At 41.6% G+C, this 22,147-nt stretch overlaps 1 protein-coding gene across 6 annotated transcripts in view; it reads right to left on the bottom strand.

Annotated features, from left to right (window-relative positions):
- FGGY (FGGY carbohydrate kinase domain containing) overlaps positions 1-22,147 on the bottom strand; it is a 383,752-nt gene that overhangs the window by 111,416 nt on the left and 250,189 nt on the right. For all 6 annotated transcript variants that reach the window (XM_024571119.3, XM_045204327.3, XM_045204325.2 and 3 more), the window contains one exon: positions 14,902-15,009. In XM_024571119.3, the coding sequence (XP_024426887.2) occupies positions 14,902-15,009 (108 nt within the window). The remainder of the gene's footprint in view (positions 1-14,901; positions 15,010-22,147) is intronic.

Here is a 22,147-nt window from a genome sequence, read left to right as displayed (position 1 = left end):
TGTGGACAGCTATCTTCTTACTTGAAATCCTATGTCTTGAATTTTATTCCCTAATCCACTTCGTGGCTTTAAACTGAATAATATGTAACATGCATCATGAAGAGAAATGCTTTCCCATGCTGATACTCTGCTTGCCAGAACACACCCAATGCTCTGTTTGGGTTCCTGAACTTAATCTGTGTATTTTCTCAGTGTTTACATGAGTCTCTAGGACTCCAAAACAACTATTCTGACAGATTTATTTTCATTCAAACTATGAACCAACTGGCTATTTTGGCCTCTTGGAGATAGTCTCTCCGAGCATGTTTCTTGAGAGCTAGGGCTGTAGAAGGGGGAAGAGCATCTGTTCTGGAGCCACCCTGGCGGGGCTTGCTGTCTGTCTCTGATATTGACTAGCTGTGTGACTCTGTGCAAGTCACTTAGTTTCTCTGGGCCTCAGTTACCTCCTTTCCCCTTCCCCACGCTGCTTTAAAAACAGGATTACTGGAATTTAGAGAGTGTCTACCATAATGCCAACAACAGCATAAATATTATTACCTAAAATTTATTGAATCTTTTGCCATGCATTAATACCAAGCTAATAAGCATTTTTAGATATATTATCTCATTTATTCTTACAATACCTCTATGGAAAAGACAGTACTGCTTACTATGGAGATGAGAAAACTGGGAATAAAAGACAAAGTCAAGGGTCACAGGTGAATAAGTGACAGATCTTTTTGTTTTTAACTAAGGTCTCTCGGTATCTGAAGTCCTTGTTCTTAACTACTATGCCTCATTGTCTATTAAGCTTCCAGGTATAATGTAATTTGTTGAATTCTATTTGTACAGTTCTGCAGAATGTTTCAAAATTAAATGAAGGCAATTGTTCATTACAATGGGGAAAAATGCAGATTTTGAATGCTTATTTCCTACAGGTTCAGCTGTGGGTTACCGTGACGACACATATTCTGGACCTTAAAGAGTTTGCATCAGGAAGGCATTACTTGATTTGAAGATAATTTCGATGGGAAGTACTTGAAGAGGTCAGAGAAGGGAGATTTAAATGAGCTCCCAGGAGGAAGCATGGGACCTCCCTGTGTGGTGCATACATAAACACAGTTAGTTCATTCAATACTTACTGAGTGTCTAATGCATCAGGCACTGTGCCTAGCCTCCTATTGCACGTGTATGTAAATGCAATACATACAATATATAGGAGCATAAAGTAAAAGGTCAAAATCTGGCAATTCTACTACAGTTAGGGGAGGTGCAGCTTCAGCAGAGAGGCCAAGAAGAGGCAGTTTGGAGGAGAAAAGAGATGAAGGCGAGGCATGCCAGAAAGGAGATGGTGATGAGTGAAAAAAGAAGATGGAGAGACACGCCTGGTGACAGACAATAAGGACACAAGTCAAGCCCTGTGTCTGGAATATTATCGATGCTCAATAAACTTTCGTTGACCAAATGCGGGATGCATGCACCATGAGGAGGCACGCTGCAGGCTCACACAGTACCGTGTGCTTTTTGGTAGTTCTTACTTACCACACATTACATCTGTGTCTGTCTGTGCGAGGCATAATTCAGTCACAGCGTGTTAAAGTAAGGAACAAATAAAGTGTTGGAAATAGTGAATGAATGAGGAGCACAGGGACAGACAGTAGGTCTTAAAAGTCAGAGAAGTTGAACTGCTTATAGTTTTATTGAATTAGACGCCTTATTTTGATTTGGGGAGCACAACGCTAAGTTAAGGGAAATACGTCTGGTAGGGTACACAGGGCAGGGAGGTGAACAGGTAGAGAGAGCAGGAAATGGAGACAGGCCCGGAGGCCATCGCTGGGAACACAAGGCATAACTACTCCCTGCCCTTGTTCTGTTGTGGCTTTTGTCAAGGTCCTTTACAGTCATTGGTTGATATGTTATTCTTTTACCGTACACTCTGAGCAATTTTAAATCAAGAGTCTCATTATTTCCCAGCCCCCCAGTACCTATATCAGTGTCTGAACTTTTGAATAAATGAACGGAATACACTTGAAGAAAACAAACAAATTTAGTGATTAACCAGTTACAGAATAGAAGAAAATCTGATTCAAGGATGACTTTGACCTTTTGGGTCTCAGAAAAGGAAATGTGGCCATATTAATCATGTCTTTTTATTTGTTCTAGTTCTGATGCTCTGATATCTGGGATCTTATTAACCCTGGAGTGACTGCTTCTTCCAAGGGTAGTCAATTTCTAGAGAAAGTAAAGGACACAACTCACCTGTGAGTATGTCTTTTCTTCACACTAACTAATCCAGAGTCCATCTCCCCATCACCAGTGCCATGAACCACGATTTCCTGCTCTAACCAGCCCAGGGCCCGGTACAAGAGACAACTCTGGTACCCCCACGTGGTGCTGCACGGCATGGCCTGCCCCCTGCTCTCGAGAACTGTAACAAACTACCCTTTCCGTGGCAACATCTCCTGATATGCTGACCTCATCGTACCTGAATAATAATAAAACCTACATTTCAAAACAGTGATTTAGTGGAAAGAACACACACTTTGGAAGCAGAAAGGCATAGGTTCAAATTCAAGGTCTATATATTCTGTGCCATGGAGGAGAAGTCACTTGACCTCTCAGAGCCTCATCTCCTGTAACTAAAATAGGGATAATAAAAATCTGCTTTTCAGAAAAGGTTGTGATAAGTGTCTAGTATATTTCAGTTCATAATATTTACTGTTCAAAAGAAGGGGGTACCACCAAAAGAGTAAAAACAGTTGGGAGAACAGTATCTCAAATGGTCAGCTACATATTTTTGTTTTTCATTATATCTGGTGGTGAAGGCCCACTCTGACTAGCAAAGAATAAAGCCAGCTTGTCAAATAACTGAGCACTTGTTTCAAAAGCCCGTAGTTTTTATGTTTGATTCCGTAATGCATTTAGCACAGTATAGAAGAACATAGTATCCCATTAGTGGTTACTTGTTTTCCAATGAAATAACCAGTTTAACCACAATGACTGTATTTGCCAAGTGGTTGCCTTAGAAATATAAAGACAGAGCTAGTCTAACTGTGATTATTTTCTTGCTGCCCCCATCTTCTCAGATTTCAGCTCTGAGAGCAGGCAAGTTGTAGGAGTGGGCAGGAGAGTCTACATATTATTTGGGTAGGTAGGAAGCTTGAGCTGGAAGGAGTTGCCTCTTCTTCAGGATGGCATTCAGGTCTAGGTCAAGAGAGAAAGGCCGCCTTACAGTATATAACTTGGGTTGGATTTTTGGCCCTTCCTCATAAACCTGGCATCTGCCTTTGGAACACGGGAGAAACAGAAATGCAACACAGTGTAACGCACTGATCAAACATGGGTAGTATGAGGTGGCATCTGGCCCACAGATGTATTTTATTTGGGAAATATAATGTTTTGAAAAAATGAGCCAGTATTTTAAAATTTGGAGATTTCACTTAAAATCCAGATTTTGGTTTCTTTTGAAGCTACCAGGCCACCCATACTCCCCTCCGGCAAGAGTCAGCTGGAGCCGAGTGGTGAGTGATGCCTGGAGACAGGCCTGCACCCTTCAGTTTGCAGGAGGCACTGCTACTCCCTACTGCTTCCTAACAACGGACACCAGGTTTCAGCAATTTCTCGTCATGATTGCACTGTGTTACTTGTAGTAGAGATCTATTTATGCCCATCTCTCTGTCAAAGGGGGGATCATGGAATTCGAGCCCTAGAGTACTATGAGTCAAAAGAAAAACTCTGTGGAAGTAAAAGAAAATTAATTTGCCTAGTCTGTTTATTCATTTGTGCTGTCTGACTGCTTTAAGTATTTGAGGTTTTGACTCCTATAGAGACAGCACATACAAGAAATCCTCAGGCCTGAGTTCAGTACTGACTCAGGGCATGACTGTGGACAAGAACATGTCTACTTTTCTCTCTTACACATTTAATAAAATATTGTGACAAACAACTGTTTGTAAAATTGCACAGAGAACTACATTGCCTGAGATATTGAAATTGTTGGCAAGGAAAACATAACAAAAGCCAACTTCGAGTTTAAAAATTTTAGGTTCTATGAACATTTTGCTAAGACAAAGCATCTCCCTGTCTGATGGATTCTTCTGTGTGAAAATCAGTTTTATGTATTGGTCTTGAGGCCGTATTTTATCTTGCTTGCAGATAAAGAAATCATTAGGCTCAGAGGGATGTCCATCACTTGTCACAGCTGCTGTTTTTCCATTAGCGTTTACCTGTAATGTCACTTTTTTCATCTAAGCTATTCCAACTCTTCACTTATCATGTCTTTTTATCTCAAAGTGAAAACATTTTGCCTTTTTTCCAGCCTTAAAATTCTCATGAAAATCTAAGGAAGGAAGAAAGGCCAACTTAGACAATTTCTTTTATGCTACCGGAAAGAATTGTGGGCTTCAATCCCTAACGTTTCCTAAGAATAACTAACATTCCTGGAAGAAGATATTTTTAAAAGTTTTACAACTTTAATATTAGTTTTACAGACAACAACGTCACTTACAGGTGGATAAATTCTGATTTAATGCAGAATTAGTTTTGTTGGTTTTAGTCACCATCAAAGTTGGTCACTGTAGGCAATTTTTACAGTTTAATTAGTTCACTTATTCTGGAAACTAATGTGCTATATGGCTGCCTTGTGCAAAGCATCAATCTAATAGTCAGGATACAAAGATAAATAAAAGTAATTGCCTACGAGCGGAAGATGGGCATGCTAATACCCAAATATAACCTAGAATGACAAGGTTCTTTACAGAGTTAAAAAACAAATTAATTGAACACCTACTTCACTGCACTAAGGACAGATGTGAAGCTTGTCCAGGTGAAGCTTATGTTTCACTGAAAGACAGAGACAGTCAGTAAGTATAATAATTAGAGTGATTAGTGATTTGAAGAACTGATTTAAAGAGAGGGTTCAGGAAAAATGTAGGGGTTAAATTTAAACTAAGACATAAAAAAAGGCATCAACAATTTCTAAGTAAATAGAATAACAAACACAAAGATTCTGCAGTAGGGACGAGTGTCATCTGTGTTAGGAATTGTCAGGAGTTCCGTGAGACTAGTCTGGAGTAAGTCTACAGGAAAGTTGTGTAAAACGAGGGGTAGGAAGTGGGAGGAATTAAGCAGGCTGTGGCAAAGGCTTCAGATTTTATTCTAAGTACGAGGGAAGACACGGAAGCCTCAGGGAAGTAATGTAATCCCATTTACATTGAAAGTAATCATTCAGGGGCTCCACTTCTTATATGGGCTGAATAGTTCACATCGTACCAATTCTCCCAAGGATAACAATGATAAACACTGACCAAATGTATCAACTAATCCTCTGAAGACACTGGAAAGTGACAGAGCCAGGTAAAACCTGGAGAACAGACATGTGTAAGGAAAACTACATCACTGCGTCTGCACCCTGTTCTCGCAGACTGTTGCCTGAGGGTGTGCCCCAGTCAGAGATCTGCAGTGCCGCTGGTACTCAAGACACATGCAGTCTTCCAGGCTAAGAAATGCGAGGGCAGGGTTCAAGGCAACCGGAACAGCTAGAGAGTATGGGGCAGAAGCGGGGAAGGAGAGAGCCATATAAAGGGAGCTCAGCATTACACATGTAGATGCTACCCTAATCTCTGGCGGCTCTGTGAATTACAATCCAGGTAAGCTCAAAGAACTCAAGAGAGATGTCAGCAGGTGCCATCACAGTAGAGACAAAATCTGGAGTTTGAGCTGAGCCAAATAAAGTACCTAGTAAAACAAAAAATCAGTACTTTTCAGAGAAATAATAAGAATTCAGTGTCTTAGAATATATCAAAGCACAATGTTCAAAATATGACCCCATATTACCAGACATAGAGAAATAGAAAAATTAATCCATACTTAAGAGAAAGCCATCTAATGAACAGTGGCCCTGAAATGACAAAGATGTAAGAATTTGAAGACAAACATTTTAAAGGTGGTAACTGAACATTGCTTAAGGATGTAAAGGATGATATTCTCATAATTAATACACAAATAGAAAAGAGCAAAAAATAGAAATATTAAAAATGAAAATTCTAGTATTGATATAGTATCTAAAATAAATATTTAGTGGATGGGCCTAGCAGTTGATTGGAGATAACACAGAAAAGAGTTAATGAACTTGAAAATACACCTAAGAGAAAGTATCTAATTGGTGTTGGGTGGGGGGGTGGAGAATCCCTCAGGGCGCTGTGGAATAATAGCCAAAATTCTCAAATATGAGCACTTGGAGTTACAGTAGGAAGAATTAGAATGAGATATTTAAATAAATAAGTGCTAAAATTTCCCCAAACTTGGTGCAAGACAGCAATTTACACATTTAAATGTGGGAAAGAAGGATATATCCAAAGGACAGCACACCGGAGCACCCATATAAAAAAAAAGATTCAAAGAAAATCTTAAAAATAGCCAGGGAAAAATAATATACTGTACACAGTAGAAGAATAATGCAAATGATGGTGGACTTATCCTAAGAAGCAATGGTGCTTAAGGAAAAAAAACTCAGTTAAGAATTCTATATTGCATAAAAATATCTTTCAAGATAGAAGGTGAAGTAAATTCATTAACTATAAAAACTAAGATAATTTTCTTTTGTCAGTAGATCTACAAGAAATAAAGAAATGCTAAAGGCACTTTTTCAGGCTGAAGGGAAATACCAGATAGAAACTTAAACTTTCAGAAAGAAATTAAAAACAGTGGAAATGGTCAATATGTACATAAATGCAAAGATCATGCTTTGTTTCTCAGAATTTCTCTGAAACGTGTATGACTGTTTCTTATGGACTGAAGTGTGTCCTCCCAAAATTTAGATGTTAAAGCTTCAACCCCCAATGTGACTGTATTTGGTAATGGGGGCTTTATGGAGATAGGTTACATGAGACCATAAGGGTAGGGACCTAGTCCGCTAGAACTGGTGTCCTTATAAGCAGAAGGAATGCCAACCATTAACTTTCACTTTACATGTATGTACTTAGGAAAGGCCACGTGAGAATACAGTGTGACAGTGGCCGTGCACAAGCCAGGAAGGGAGCTCTTTCTATTGTCTAAGCCACCCAGTCTGTGGTATCTTGTTGTGGCAGCTCAAGAAGGCCAGCACACTAGTTAAAGCAAACAACATCACAACCACTGCATTTTGGGGGCGTCACATGTACACTGTAATACAACACATACAACAAGTACCGCATGAAGAATTGGAGGGATGGTAAATGGAACTATAGATTTGAATGCTTTTTTAAAAAAATTCTTTTAATTTTAATTTCATTTTTTTATTGTTCAATTACAGTTGTCCTTATATTATACATTAAGTTTAACAACAGGTGCTCTAAGTACACTAAAAAGTTTAGCATGTTTATTGTAATTCCTAAAGAAATCCTTTAAAAAGAACACACACAAAAAAATGATGCCTAAAAAGCAAACAGAGAAATGCAAATAAAATTCTGAAAATTAAAAAATATTCACTTAATCCAAAGAGGACATACAGATCATAAATAAGCTTATGAAAGGAGCTCAATGTCACTAATCATCAGAGAAATGCAAATTAAAACCACAATGAGATATCATCTCACACCTGTCAGAATGGCTGTCGTCAATAAATCAACAAACAAGTGTTAGTGAGGATGTGGAGAAAGGGGAATCCTTTTGCACTGTTGGTGGGAATGTAGACTGGTGCAGCCACTATGGAAAGCATTGTGGAGATACCTCAAAAAATTAAATGGATCTGCCTTTTGACCCAGCAATCCCACTTCTGAGAATATATCTGAAGAAACCCAAAACACTCACTCGAAAGAACACAAGCAGCCCTATGTTCACTGCAGGGTTATTTACAATTGCTAAGACATGGAAGCAGCCCAGGTGTGCATCAGTAGATGAGTGGATAAACCAACTATGGGATATGTACACAATGGAATACTACTCAGCCATAAGAAAGAAGAAAATTTTACCCTTTGTGACAGCATGAATGGACCTGGAGAGCATTATGCTAAGTGAAATAAGCCAGTCAAGAAAGACAAATACCATATGATCTCACTCATATGTGGAATCTAATGAACAAACTGAACTAACACGGAAAATGGGGACAGACTCATAGATGGAGAGCAGGATGGCAACTAGTGGGGGAGGGGAGGGGAGGTGGAGGGATTGAGCAAGAAGGAAAAAGGACTCTTGGACACGGACAACAGTGTGGTGATTGCTGTGGGGAGGGAGGGTATGAGGGGACTAAATGGTAATGGAAAAAATACAATAAAGATTAAATGAAAAATATGCAATTAATCCAAAAGAAGGAAGAAAAGAAGAAACAGAGAAAAAAATAACAAGAGTGACCACAGATAATAAATAGCAAAATAGAAGACCTAAATCCATACTCATCTTTATATTAAACATGGACCATTTAAACACTCCAAAAGAGCAGAGATTATAAGACTACGGAGAAATGCAAGACCTAACTATATGCCACGTAAAAAAGATGCACTTAACAGAGGCCAGGACCGAGAAAATGGTGGTTTGGCTGGGAGAGAAGGCGAAGGACCAAAGATGGATTGGTGATACATATTTTGGAGTTAGAATCAATAGGACTTTCTAATGGATTGGATGTGGGCAGAGAAGGGAAGTGAGGAGTCAAGAATTAATCCTAATTTTCTGACTTTAATAAAAATATAAATGATGGTGCTCTTTACTAAGATGAAGACAAATAATGGAGGATCACCTTAGGGGGTGTATCAGTTACTACCGTCAGAAAACAGGGAGTAATTCTTGACTTCTTCTTCCCCCTGCCTCCCTGGCATTTAATCCATCTTCTCCATCGACAGCAATGCTATCTTCAACAGCCTGGACCTCTCTCTTTTCTGTGCACTGCACATTCACTCCATCAGAAAATCCTGTTGGCTCTGCCTTCAAAATACATCCACAGTCTGACCACTTTTTACCAGCTCCACTGCCATCTCCAGCTGGATTACTGCCTGTTTCTGGTCACCCTGCTTCCATCTCCCTGACTCCCACCCCAGGGATTATTCCCAACATAGCAGGCAGCAGCCAGAAATATCCCTTAGAAAACTAAGTCATATCGTATCTCTCATGTGCTCATAATTCTTCTGGGGCTTCCATTTCACTCAAAGTAAAGGCCAAAATTCATACAGTGGCCCCCATCACCTCTTTGAACCTACTCCTAGAACTCCCAAGTGGGTTCACTCTGCTCATCCACATGGCCCCCGGGTTATTTCCGTAATACCCCAGGCAAGCAACCCCCTCAGGTCTTTTGCACTGGTTGTTCCCTTGGCCTGTTATGTTCCTCCTCCAGGTATCCTTTCCTTCCCTGTTGTTTGTCTGAATGTCACTTCAGCGAGGTCTACCCTTCCTGAAAATGAAAATTGCCTACCCGAGTCCCAAGCTTTCCTCCTCTATTACTTTTAACAACTTAAACCATAAAATAAAATTAATTTGTTTATTGCATTATCACTTTCTTGTGTATTATCTGTCTCCTCTTGTTAGTATGTAAGCTTGACAAGGGGACAGATTTTTGGATGGGGACAGAAGAGGCTGTTTTACTCCACACTCAGAACAGTACCTTGAACATAGTAGCGCTCAGTAAATACAAGCTGTTTAAATAAACATCACCCTGAAAAGTATGGGTTTTGTTTTATAGATAATTGGAGAGCTACCAAGAGTGACAGGGTCATATGTAGGTTTTAGAAAGATTGCTTTCGCAGCAATCTTGAGAGAGGGTATTGTGGACTGGAAGTCCGTGTCCTCCCAACATTCACACATTGAGATCCCCAATGGGAGGGTATCGGGAGGTGGGACCTCAGGGAGGTGACTAGGTCCTGAAGGCGGATGGAGTCCATGAATGGGATTAGTGCCCTCAGAAGGGTCTGAAGGTCCAGAGTTCTCCCTTCGGCCCATAAAAGACTACGGCCCTCTGCAAGCAGGAAGAGGGTTCTCACCAGAATCTGACCATGCTGACACCTTGATCTAGACTTCCATCCTTTAGAACTCTGAGAAATACATTTCTGTGGTATTTAAGCCACCCAGTCAGTGGTACCTTGTTAGAGCAGCCCCAACTGACTAAGGCATGGGAGTTAGAGGGGGGAAAGAGTAGAAGCAAGAAGGTAATCAGCTGGGAAGGAATCCAGGTGGATAGACAAAAAAAAAAATAGAGTGAACCTCTGGGCAGGAGGGGAGAACTTGGCGGCATTTGTTTATGCAGAGCTGGTCTTTGTATCCATGACGTCATTCCAATTAGCTAATGTGAAACGCGGGGACGCAGCTATGTGTATCCACAGATCCTGCCCATGCCGATACATATACGTTTCCTTCATAGCCTTACCAAGCCTGCCAAGTGCATTTGCTTCAAAATACTTGAAAAGAAAGTCACACTAACCAACAATAATTGATTCTCAAGGGAAACTACAAGAGAACAGTAAGAAACACTCAGAAATGCAGAAACACAAAAGTCAGGTTCAGTTCTGGAAAGATCTGGAGCTTCTGGGAGGTGATTTGGGTTTGAATCTAGGCTTTCTCACTTATAACTGAAAGACCTTACTCAAGTTACCTTACTGTTCTGTTTATTCTGTTCTATTTATTCACTAGTGAAATTGACATCATAACAACGACCACAAAGCCATACCGTGAGATCAGATGAAACACTGTATCTCAATGGGGCCTTAAAGCACGTGGCACTTAACAGCCAGTCCTGGTAGGCTGCAGGGGCAGTGCCATCCACTATTATGTGCCATAATAAATTACAATTACCCATTCTATATCCAACTTTCCTATAAGATAACAAACTACTAGTATATAGGAATCACGTGATACTTCTCTTGCCTGGCCCAAAGTCGTCATGAGTGAATGAATGAATGAAGGAATGAAGTCACTCCCTCCATAACCTGTACAGCACTGTGTATACTGCAGGCTCTTCACACAAAGGCTGACTGTCTTCCTGAGGCTAGCCCCAGGCTGATGGGCATAGGCAACAAGGGAGAAGGCAGATAGACACTTACAATGCACAAACCCTAAAATCCCCAGAGCACAAAGCACTTTGCTACATTGTGACCCTGTGGCTCAAGTTCATGAATTTAAATTCTGGGTTCAAACAACTCAAGGTAACCCCCCACCCCAGGTGATTATCCCAGAAAACCAATGCCACCACAGGGCTGGTTTAGAAACTTGTCTTAGCCTGCCTTCCCCAACACCTGCCCCAATAAAAGTGACTTCAAGTAAGCCAGAGCAGGGTGCTTGGAGAGAGGGAAGGCCAAGGTCCAGTTGGAAATAAACTTCAGCATCTGGATGCAGTGACTGCATGGGCTGCTGTTCTGTGGAAAAAGGCTGGGCTAGATGCAATGTGTTTTGCACAACTGCTCTGGAGCGAGTATTGAGAAGCACGAGACAATCCTTGATGGGTGCATGATTGATGCAACTGACATCAATCATCCACAGGGTGTGCGCATGTGCTTTTCTAAGAGGAAATAAATATTACAGGCACAAGCTTGAAACGAGTGAAAAATGAGTCCACTTCTCAGTCAGATGAAACAGCAAGGGTTCCAGAGCCAGAAAAGATCCTATCCTATTTTTTCTTCATCCTGAAATTAACCAGATGGACTCTTTTTTTAAAGTACCAATCTAGCCACATGCTTGGAATGAAGAACTTGCTTTGTGATGGAAGATCTGTATTTAATTGTAAAAATGAGACAAAATATCTATTTTTCAAATGTAGAGTTTAGATCATATTTGTTTTTCTAAACTCTCTTCTTTTCCCTCCTATGCTTCTCTTTCCCTCTCCTTTCCCCTCTCTTCTGCTTTAGATGGGGTACGTATGACGGCACGTTTAGAATACACTGTGGACAATGTGATAATGAAACAGACACTCTCAGACATGGCACGTGAGAGACGATGAGCATACAAAACAAAACATAAAAGAGGTCACTTCCTCTTGCAGCGTCCTACGCACGCAACAACAGTGTGCTGTAAAACAAGAGATCAGAATTCACAAAAGAGTAAATGAGAATAAGGAAAGGTGAGCTGCAAGGGAACCACGGAAAGCCCACTGTTAGAACATCTGTAATCTCTCCAGGCTGTGCTCACTACTACGAGTTTTAGCACCTCCTATGTAAACTAGGGACAATAACTGTCCCTGTCTCAGGGGTTTTGAGAGGATTAAATGAGATAGCACATGAAAAGCTCTTGGAACGAAGTCTGGGCAATAAGCCTTCAAAATAAATATTAGATATTGTGATTATTGTGAATATCATTTGAGGATTAACAAGATCACATATACAAATCCTTCCCACAGATGAATAACACACTCAGTAAGGTGCATTGCTGTTGTTATCATTACCACCATCATTACTGTTGTTTATATTTTATCTCTTCGATTGATAGGTGGTTTCTGCCTCTTTGCTTGGCCTCTCTGGTCTGACACTTTAGTGGACAGTCTGTTTAGTGCTTGGTTCAGATTTTGTCCCATTATGCTAGCTTGTAGATTTCCTAAGATTTCACTCTCTGGAAGCAATGAGTCAATCATGCCTTATCCATGTGTTCAAGGAAACTATGTACATAGAACTGCCCAAAGCGGAACTCCAAATGCAGCTTGAACGGTTGATGGTGCACAGTCAACTAACGAGATAAAGGTCAACAATGCCCGTGACTCCTAGGAAAAATCATCTTGGACTATTATGGAGGGTTGTTTGTTTGTTTTTTTAATGGTAAAAAGAGTAACCAACTCCTACAACATCGTAACCTTTGGGCAAAGATGGCTTATAAACAGCAACAGAGCAAACTTTGAGCCAAATACTGAGAAAAGCATTCCCAGACTGACACAGATGTTCAATTGCATACTAAGTCCACAAAAACCTGTTGCTGGACAGCTTCATGGACAATGCGTCCGGCACAAAGACTTGTTTTACGGGATCATTATCCTTGGTTAAAAAATAAAAAGCCTCCAGGTTGGATCATCGATGAGTTCTGGGTCTGAGCCTGCTAAGGGTGCTTACACCATGATGTGGGATTGAAAAGGGCCATATTTCAGCAATAGGTTTTCAATGTGTCACAGAAAGGGAATGGATGTTTAAATTACAATTTGCATAAATACATGGTGCTAGTTTAAATAGGAAAATATAAAGCCCCAATCTCAACGCGCCTTAGGTATACAGTGATGTCTTGCTTCCCGATATTCCTAGCACTGCTTACTAAGACCAATCGGACGTTATTTATTTTATACTCACTGAGTTTCCTTACCAGACAATGAGCTCCTGAAAACCAGGGACTGATGGGAGGTGAACTCATTTAATTCATCTCTGTAGCCTGTCACAAGAACAAAGGCAGAGAACATGCTCTTTGAAGCCAGACATCCACCTATGTTTCCATTGACTTTGAAAGAGAATTTGAGGCAGCTAAGTATAAATAGCAATATACTAAAAAATGGAAACTAATGGTTATTTGCATCCCCATCCAACTTTGGATCAGATCATTTTTAATTTGACTGAACATTTAAAAGAGCTGGTGGGAGAATCAGACCACAGATGATTTCAACATATCACAGCAAAAGTGAGGTTGGGAGATTGAGTATAAGTCTCATTTTCTCTTGCCTTCCACATGTAATCCCTCTGGGGCCAGCTGATCTCCTGACCTGAATTCTCAGTTATCATTGCCACTGTCCCCATTCAAGCCCTCATGGCTTTTTTTCTGTGGGCTAACCTACTAACTCTGGTCTCCCTTGCTCCAGCCACATGCACTCAGGCCTTCTTCCTCAGTGCTGCTAGCCAGAGTTCTAACGACTGAGATCTGAACTTTCCTGTCCATTTTCCAAACCTTTCACTGCTTCCCCTTGGCTTGGGTCTGCTAGATAAAGTTCAATTCCTTAGCATGCTCTACAGAGCATTCTTATGATGTGGTCCCTGACCAACTCTCTTTAATTGTAAGTCATCCATTCTAAGACAAGTTGTTGCCACCACTGAAATTCTGGACTATTTCAATCACCTTCAAATATGCCTTGTTATTTTCACTCCCATGTCCTTGTTCCTAGGTGAGTTTCCTTGCCTAGAAGAGCATTCCTACCCTTCTTTGCCTTGTTTGTTCTCATTCATCTTACGAGGCTCAGCACAAATGCCTGCTTCCCTGCGAAGAGTTTCTCAACCTTGTTTTGTGCCCGCTCTGTGCCTTGTACCTCTGGCTCAGTGCTCAGCTCACTTTTATGGACCTTCTGTCTTCCCTGTTAGACAACTGCAGGCATTCAGCACATTTGTAGCAAGCACCTTCTAAGAACTGAGCTGCATACAAAGAGAAACATCCCTGCCTTTAAGGAGCTCACATATTTCTAGAAAAGAGAGAATGGTAAACCAATAAGAATAACAGAAGACGATAAGAAGTAGAGGCGTGTCTTAAAGGACAAGTAAAATTATCGAGGTGGTAAAGAACTCTCTGAGCAGGGATACCAGCCCATACAAAGTCACAGAGGGGTGGAATAATCGAAGTCCCAGGGAAGCTCTGAGTAAGGTGATCTAGCCTTGATGACAAGCACGTGTGTGGACCGGGAGGGGATACACCACAAAGAAAATGATGCACACAGGAAACTATCTCAACTATGCCCCAAGGGCTATGGGAAACCACTGAAGGATTTGGGCTGGAGAGTAGCATGGTCCTTTCTACGACGTATAGTATCACTCTCGCTGCCATGAGAAAATGGACTATTGTGTGGAAGAGATGGGAAGCTGGGTTAGTCATCATTGCCTAGACCGACACTGATTCCTTCAGCAACCACATGCTGTGTACGCTCCATACGTCAGACTGTACACTAAGAGAGTGTTAATTCTTCTCATTTAGGGTTTGGCAAAACTTCCGGATACTCAGCATACGGGTAGTGTGACAAAATGAGCTAGTCACAGGTATAAAAACATTAAAGACCATAATGAAAAAGTGTCAGCTTACCAATTTCCCAGTAACACTCTGTCCACCTTCATTCAGCCAGAACCCGGGAACCATGGCCGAGAAATAAGGGCCCCAGACGCCTGGTACGAAAATTGGGTCTTTGCTAATCTGGAAAGAAAAGGACAAAATATATGAAAATATTGACCTTCAGGACTAGAAGGAGCTTTCTCCTTCTCCCATCTGGTGTTTCCATGACTATGGAACTCAGCTTCTTATTAAATAACTTACAGTGGGGACATCACTACCTCCAAAGGAAGGGCATGGCTTCATCTTTGATAAATTCATTTAGATGCCAGGATAGCAAAAGAGATCATTTTGGAAAGAAACTAATGAGACATTTCCTCACTGGCTCCCTCTCTGTGGCAGACAGATTGCAAAAATGGTCCCCATTTTCTACCCATCCGTGTATCACCCCCTTTGCAATGTGACCTTGCAGCTCCTCACATGCATCGTGAAACTGGGCCAGCCTGGTAATTTATTTGGGCCAACAGAATGAGGTAGAGGGGACACTGTGCCAGTTTTCCAGATCTAACCCTCAAGGCCTGCGCACTTCTCTACTCCTCCACTTGCTCCTCTACCTTTGCCATGAGAGCACACCCAGGCAAGCCTGCTGGGTGGAAATCATGCAACACAGCTGAGCCCAGCTGCTGCAGGTGATGCTCATGTACATGATGAGAGACCAAAAACAAGATTGGCAAATCCTCCTAGTGGACCAGTAGCTAACAAGTCCAGATCACCAGAATTGCCCAGCCATCTGATAGGTTTGCGAACAAATACACGTCTTATTGTATGTCACTAGGACGTTGTGTTTGTTTGTTACCTAGCATTTCTGTGGTAATAGATAACTGATACATTCCCTTCCTTCTACCTACATTTATTAGTCACCCTACAGGATGCCATCTCCTTCTCCTGGGTGCTGGAGACACAGAAATGAATCAGAGTGCTTTCTTGTCTACAAGAAGCTGCCCATCTTGAGGGAGTTCACAAGTAAACAGACAAAGAGAATACAGTGTGGTCCATGGGATGGTAGAGACAAACATATACCGTGGGGGGACACAGGGAGTGAGGAGGGAAATTATCCAGAGGTGGCTTCTTAGAGAATGGGACATAAGCTTAGACTTACAGGATTTCACCAGATAAATAGAACAGACATTTCAGGTCAAGAAAAGAGTTGGAGTCCTGGCTGGTGCAGCTCAATGGATTGAGTGACAGCCTGTTCGATTTCCAGTCAGGGAACACGCCTGGGTTGCAGGCCAGGTCCCCAGTAGGGGGTGCACAAGAGGCAACCACACATTGATGTTTCTCTCCCTCTCTTTCTCCCTCCCCTCCCCTCTCTCTAAAAATAAATAAATAAAATCTTTTTTTTAAAAGGAAGAAAGTAAAGAGCTGGAACAACGCTTTGCAGGTGAGGTGCACACGTGAGGTGCACTGAGTAGCCAAGGAGCCGCCACTTTTTGTAGCCGCCCATGAAAGTCCTTTCAGGTGTTAGGAAAATATATAAATAGAAAAGCCAGGACAGACAAGGATGGACCACGCGTTCACTCTTCTGGATTGGCACATGCTTCTCATCCATCCAGCAGGGATGGACGCTGAAGTTGTATTTATGTTTGTGGAAAGGTGTGGCTTGAGGGTGGGGGATCAAAGGGAATTAGGCACACCAGGTCCACTCCTGCCTGTCTCGAGGCTGGGCAGACAATCAGTCACTCATTTATTCTACAAATATTTGTTCAGCCCTTCTTACATGCTTAGTCCCATGCCAGGTCCTGGGGATACAGAAATGAACTAAATATGCATAATTTCTGCCCTCATAAAATTTATAGTCCAGCATTTTAGCAAAGGGACAAACCTTCTTTAAATGTCTTGACCCCAATTATTCCAGTTCCCTTTTCAATAAACTATGTATGAGCCCTCAAATAAGAAGGATTTCCAACTCCCAAACAGCAAGGAGGTAAGGGAAGACAAGGAAACTACACAACACTGTCAACCTTAAATGCTGTCAAGTAAAAAGAATTTATGGAAAAGGGACATTTTACACCTCAAACAGAAAAAATAATCTCAGGGGAAAAAGACCGGCTTCTACAAGAAAAGACAGTTGAGCTTAGGTCGACATAGTCACTCCTTTCCTTACTGGTTCAGAGGACGTTTCCTGAGCTCCCCTTGTGATCCCTACCTGTGCCAGGCACCGGGAATGAATGGCAAACAAAAGAGTGAGTCCCAGGCCCTTCTGCATGGAGCCTGCAGACCTGACAGAGGCAGACTAGGTGGGCAACCATTCGGGTTTGGCCAGGATTCCCCAAGGGTTAGCAGTGGAAGTGCTGGGCCCTGGAAAACCCTTCAGTCCTAGGCAAACTGGAACACTGATTGCTCACCCTGAGTCAGATATTGGTAAAATCACCACACAAATGTGTGACTACAAACTGCGATAAGGAAATGAAGGAAGATCAAAGGCTATTACAAGAGCATGTAAGTGAGGTACATAATCTAGGGGGGTCAGGGAAGGCTTTTATAAGAAGATGATGCAAAACATATACAGAAATTATTCAGATAGGTGTGAGGGTGTGTGTGTGCATTTGTGTATGAGTGTGTGTGTTATGAAGTGTTCCAGCCAGAAGGAACTCTTAATGGGCTTCAGTTTTTATCACTTTATCTTTGCCAGTGAAAATTTTATTATATGCCAACACTAAAAACTACTCCCTAAGCTGCTTTGGGGTGAATAAGACAGTCCATACTCACAACCCCTTAGGACCCAGGGTTTGAAAGGACAGGTAGATGGACACCCACCGAAATAAATTTGTCTCTTTTTATCCCCTGCACCCCTTCCCTTCCAGAACACTTAGCCCCGTTTGATAGATTAGTCTCAGAGAAGCTGAAAAAGTTGTCCACAGGCACACAATTAGTAACTGGCCAAGGTGGGATTTGAACCCAGACAGATGTTGGCCTCAAATCATAAGTGATTTTTAAAAATTGTATAAAGGAATTGCTCAGAAAGGTCATACATTGCTCCCCGCCAAATCTTACAGTTTAAGCACGTTCCTGGGTCAGCTGCAGCAGAACTTCATTAGACACTGCAGTTCTGCTGCTCAGAAACGTCAGGTGCCGGCTCTGCCTGGCTCTGACCGGGGAGGAGGTTTTGCGTAGACTCCTGTCTGAGCTCACACATTTGAAATGGCACATGCTTCTCATCAGACACGCTGAGTAAAGCAGGGAGATGAAGACAGCAGTGTTCCCCAGCGCACTTCCAAACACTCCTAAACTCTGTGCTCTTGGAGAAACCGAGTAATAGTTTGTTTTGAGGGAGAGAGAAAGAGAAAGCACATTTGTATATTTATGTGTGCTTTAATCCTTTGCAGTAAACCTAAATATTTAAAAATATTTTGGTGAAAGCTGTTTCCATGCTGATGGCTAACTTGGCCTGGAGGCTGCTCTCTTAGCCAAAGGGAGAGAGTTCATTTTACTCTGCTGACGACAGGTGTCCTTATAGGACGCTGACTTCCCAGTAATAATGGCGCTGTTGGCAACGAGCGCAGCTAAGATTGACTGGGTACTTACAAAAGGCCTTATTATAAGCACATAACAGGAATTAAATCACTTACTCCTCATAAAAATCCTAAGGAAAGATTCCATCATTATTCCTATTGTACAGGAGTATAAACTGAAGCAGAGTGTTAAATAACATGCCCAAGGTTATGACAACACGAAGCAGAGAGGCATCACACTCTTCGGGTTCTGTTTGCGGCCCTGCCAAAATATAGCCGTGTTGTTAGGCTACCATTTGAACCTTCATTTGCCTTTTAAGGGCAGAAAACAGGAGCCATTAAAAACACATACTCACTCAAACTGAACAAACCTGGCCTTGAACACAAGTAGGCTAGGGAATCTTCATTTCCAAAAGGCTTTGATAAGTATTCCTGATACAGTTGTGAAGAACAAAGAAGAAAGCATGAATGAGTCAGAGTTTCTTGATTCTATTAGAAATTGCCATTCTTGCCAGGGGATCTTACAGAGGCAATTGTCTGGGCCTCAGTTTCCTCAGTCCCAACATGGGAGGAATGATATGAATGTTGGAAAGATTAAATAATCTGTCACATATCATTTGTCAAATACCAAATAAACCTTACTTCTCCTTGAAAGGAGGTCTGTATGATGGAATAGTCAGGTGACTGGGTTGAATGACCACATCCAACATAACTGAAACCATGTAAGAAGGTCTCTTGATTAATCCTTGGTCTACTGAGTCAACATTCTTAATAACAAACTAGAAGAGGATATAGAAGCAAAGCTTATCATATTTTCAGATGATATACACTTGGAGGATTATTTATTTTGGACATATTCAAATCAAGATTCAAAATTGCTTCAAAGAGTTAGACCATTAAGCAAAATACAACAAAAAGATGGTTAACATTTATAGTTAAAATTTGCACTTAAAATGTAGTGGCAATATTTTCTTTCATAATATTCTTTTTCATGGTTGTTGGTACATGGGTATTCAATTTAGCATTGTTTAAACTGTATGCAGACATTCAATATATTCTCTCATTATTATGTGTAATATAAAGAAAGCTATGAAAGCCACAATGAAACAAAATCTTAGAGGATTAGTGGAATCTCAGAGGATTTGGCTGCACTATATGCCAGTGTATATATGAGATCAGCAACAAGGCTGTGAAAATAATAAGGCAAAATAATAATAATAACAATAACAATAATAGGAGGAGGAGGAGGAGGAGCCGTAGTAGTAGTAGTAGTAATAGTGTGCCATGGCCCCTTTCCTCAAGGAGCACCTAGTCTGACCAGGCAGACATAAAAATTATGACGAAGTATGCTAAGTGTTAGGGAAGGTAGGAGAGGAGTATGGTAGGGGCTCAAGCTGCCTGGGAGGAGGAGCACGTTACAGGAGCAGCCAACACTGGAGCTGGGCTCGAAGGAGGAGTGTTTCCTGAAGCAGAGAAGCAGGCGCATCCCAGGCAGGAAGGGCCGTGTGGGCAAGGCTCAGTCGTGAGGCTGAAGAAGCATTTTGATTTTCATGAGGGTTTAGCTTAAAGTTCTGCAATTTACTCTAAATAAAAAAAAATATGGTTTGAAGGATGGATATATTTTTGCACCAACATACCCTACTGCTTGTCAAAAAATCAAATTTTGAAAAGCTGTGGCTGAAAAAAGCCTCAGTGAAACCACTCTCTATGTCAGTCAATAATAGCATAGAAATAAGGATAATAGTGAGAAATAATAAAATAGTAATTGCTAATGTTACTGCAGGCTTCTTATTGTGCCAAAGAGGCTTCTAGGCTCTTTAGAGACACTGTCACATTTACTACTCATGACAACCCAGTGAGATAGGTCCTATTATTACACTTACTCCACAAATGAGGAAATCTAAGCTGAAGGAGATCAAGTAACTAGTAAATAGTAGAGAGCAAATTCGGGATACAAGCTCTGAACTACCAACGTATTTCCCTCTTTAGACCTTCTCCTCCTCATTTATAAAAATAAATAAAATGGGACTAGAGATGTTTCATAACTCTTTTGTCTTTGAAATCCTCTAAGATTCCATGAAGTTGAGTCATTCTACCCCAGCTGGTTGACCAGAACTCTCCAGCAAGCTATTTCCATACAGACTCTGCCCTCGCGTGGCCTGGGGCTCATGGGGTTGCATTGGGTAGTCAGTCTCTTGGAGCTTCTCTGAGTACTCACTTTGCTCTGTTACCCCTCTGACCTGTGGCCAAGATTACTGCAGGGTTACTTGACTATGACCTTCATTGGATGCATTTAGTGGCTACTATCTATAATTATCTTATATTAGCTGAGTAAATACTGGGTTGGCCAAAAAGATTATTTAGTTTTTTCCATAAAAGACACATTTTTCATTTTCAATATCCAAACCAATAATTTTATTGATTTGGATATTTTGAGTATGTCAGCTGTCTCCTGTGTGGTAGAATGTTGACTGTTCTCAGTTAATGTCTCGATTTGATCGCTGTCAACCTCAACTGGTCTACCTAACTGTGTGTAGAGCATCGTCCAGAGAGAAATCTCCAGCACAAAACTTCACAAACCACTTTTGACACATTCGATCAGTCACAGCACCTTCTCCATACACTGCACAATCTTTTTTTGTCTTTGTGTTTCAGTTGTGCGGTTACCTTTCTTGAAATAATAAAACATAATATGCATAAAATGTGTATTTTCTTCCATCTTTAATATTAAATAGCTACACGAAAATTCAGCAATTTTGATAAAGTTTTTTTCAGTGCACACTGATATGACAGCTAACACAATACAATCTAACAAAATTATTTTGAGTGAAGTGAAAGACAACTAAGCACTACTAGAGCCAGCTTACGGAAAAACTGAACACACTTTTTGGCCAATCCAATATTTATGGAATTGAAACTACTGTTTTAAACATGAAAAGATACAGAAAGATGGGCCTCTGAGCCATGTCAGGGACTTAATCCCTGCCCTCCTGAAGTTTACAATTAGAAGGCGCTGGGATACAGGCCTGGGCTGAGGAGCAAGTCAGGCATCAAGTGACTTCTGAGTGTGAATTTGCTTTCAAGCTTACAATTACCCTGACAGCGTGTGGAGTCAAACCTCCACAGCCCGTTTCCAGCTGAAGAGACAGGCACAGGCGTGAGGAGGGTCAGCAAACTGCCCGGGATCACCAGGATCAGAAGTGGTGGAGCAGGGATTAGGGATGTTTCTCCATGTGCTCCTGCCTCTCTTCATGTCTGTGCCCAAGCTGGCTCCATTGTGGGATACCATTGGCTGTGTTTCACCTAAGGCTCTGTTACTGTCAGCTGGCTTTCCCTGCGGTGATAAAGCCCAGGCGCCTGCTCACACCACTTTGGGAGAGATGACTGGGCTCAGAGCAGAGCAACTCCAGCCCCATCAACTTCTGCCCGCCCCCTCCCCATCATCCGGAGGGTGGCCTAAGCCTCTGGCTGGGGTAGGAGGCAGGCTCCAGGCGCCAGTGGTCCTGGGAGGGAACAGGAGGTTTTGTTTTGAGTGCCTCCAGCCAGGTTGGGAATTTTAGAGGCTAGCCGCAAGCATGTGTGGGACCGAGTATTTCCGTGGTGGCTCATCTCTCCTTCCAAATGGACTGTGCTATCATCTTACTAGAAAAAAACCATTTATACACATTCCGGCCAACTCCCAACTCACTACACAATACAAAAAAGAGCACAGAGAATTCCGTTTATGAATGGGGACTACAAGCATTCACCTCTATGTTTGCACTTCTCAG

This window comes from Desmodus rotundus, chromosome 3 (assembly GCF_022682495.2).
Source record: "Desmodus rotundus isolate HL8 chromosome 3, HLdesRot8A.1, whole genome shotgun sequence".
Taxonomy (NCBI): Eukaryota; Metazoa; Chordata; class Mammalia; order Chiroptera; family Phyllostomidae; genus Desmodus; species Desmodus rotundus.
Note: the sequence above shows the minus strand (reverse complement) of the source record. Positions and strands in the feature narration are given on the sequence as shown.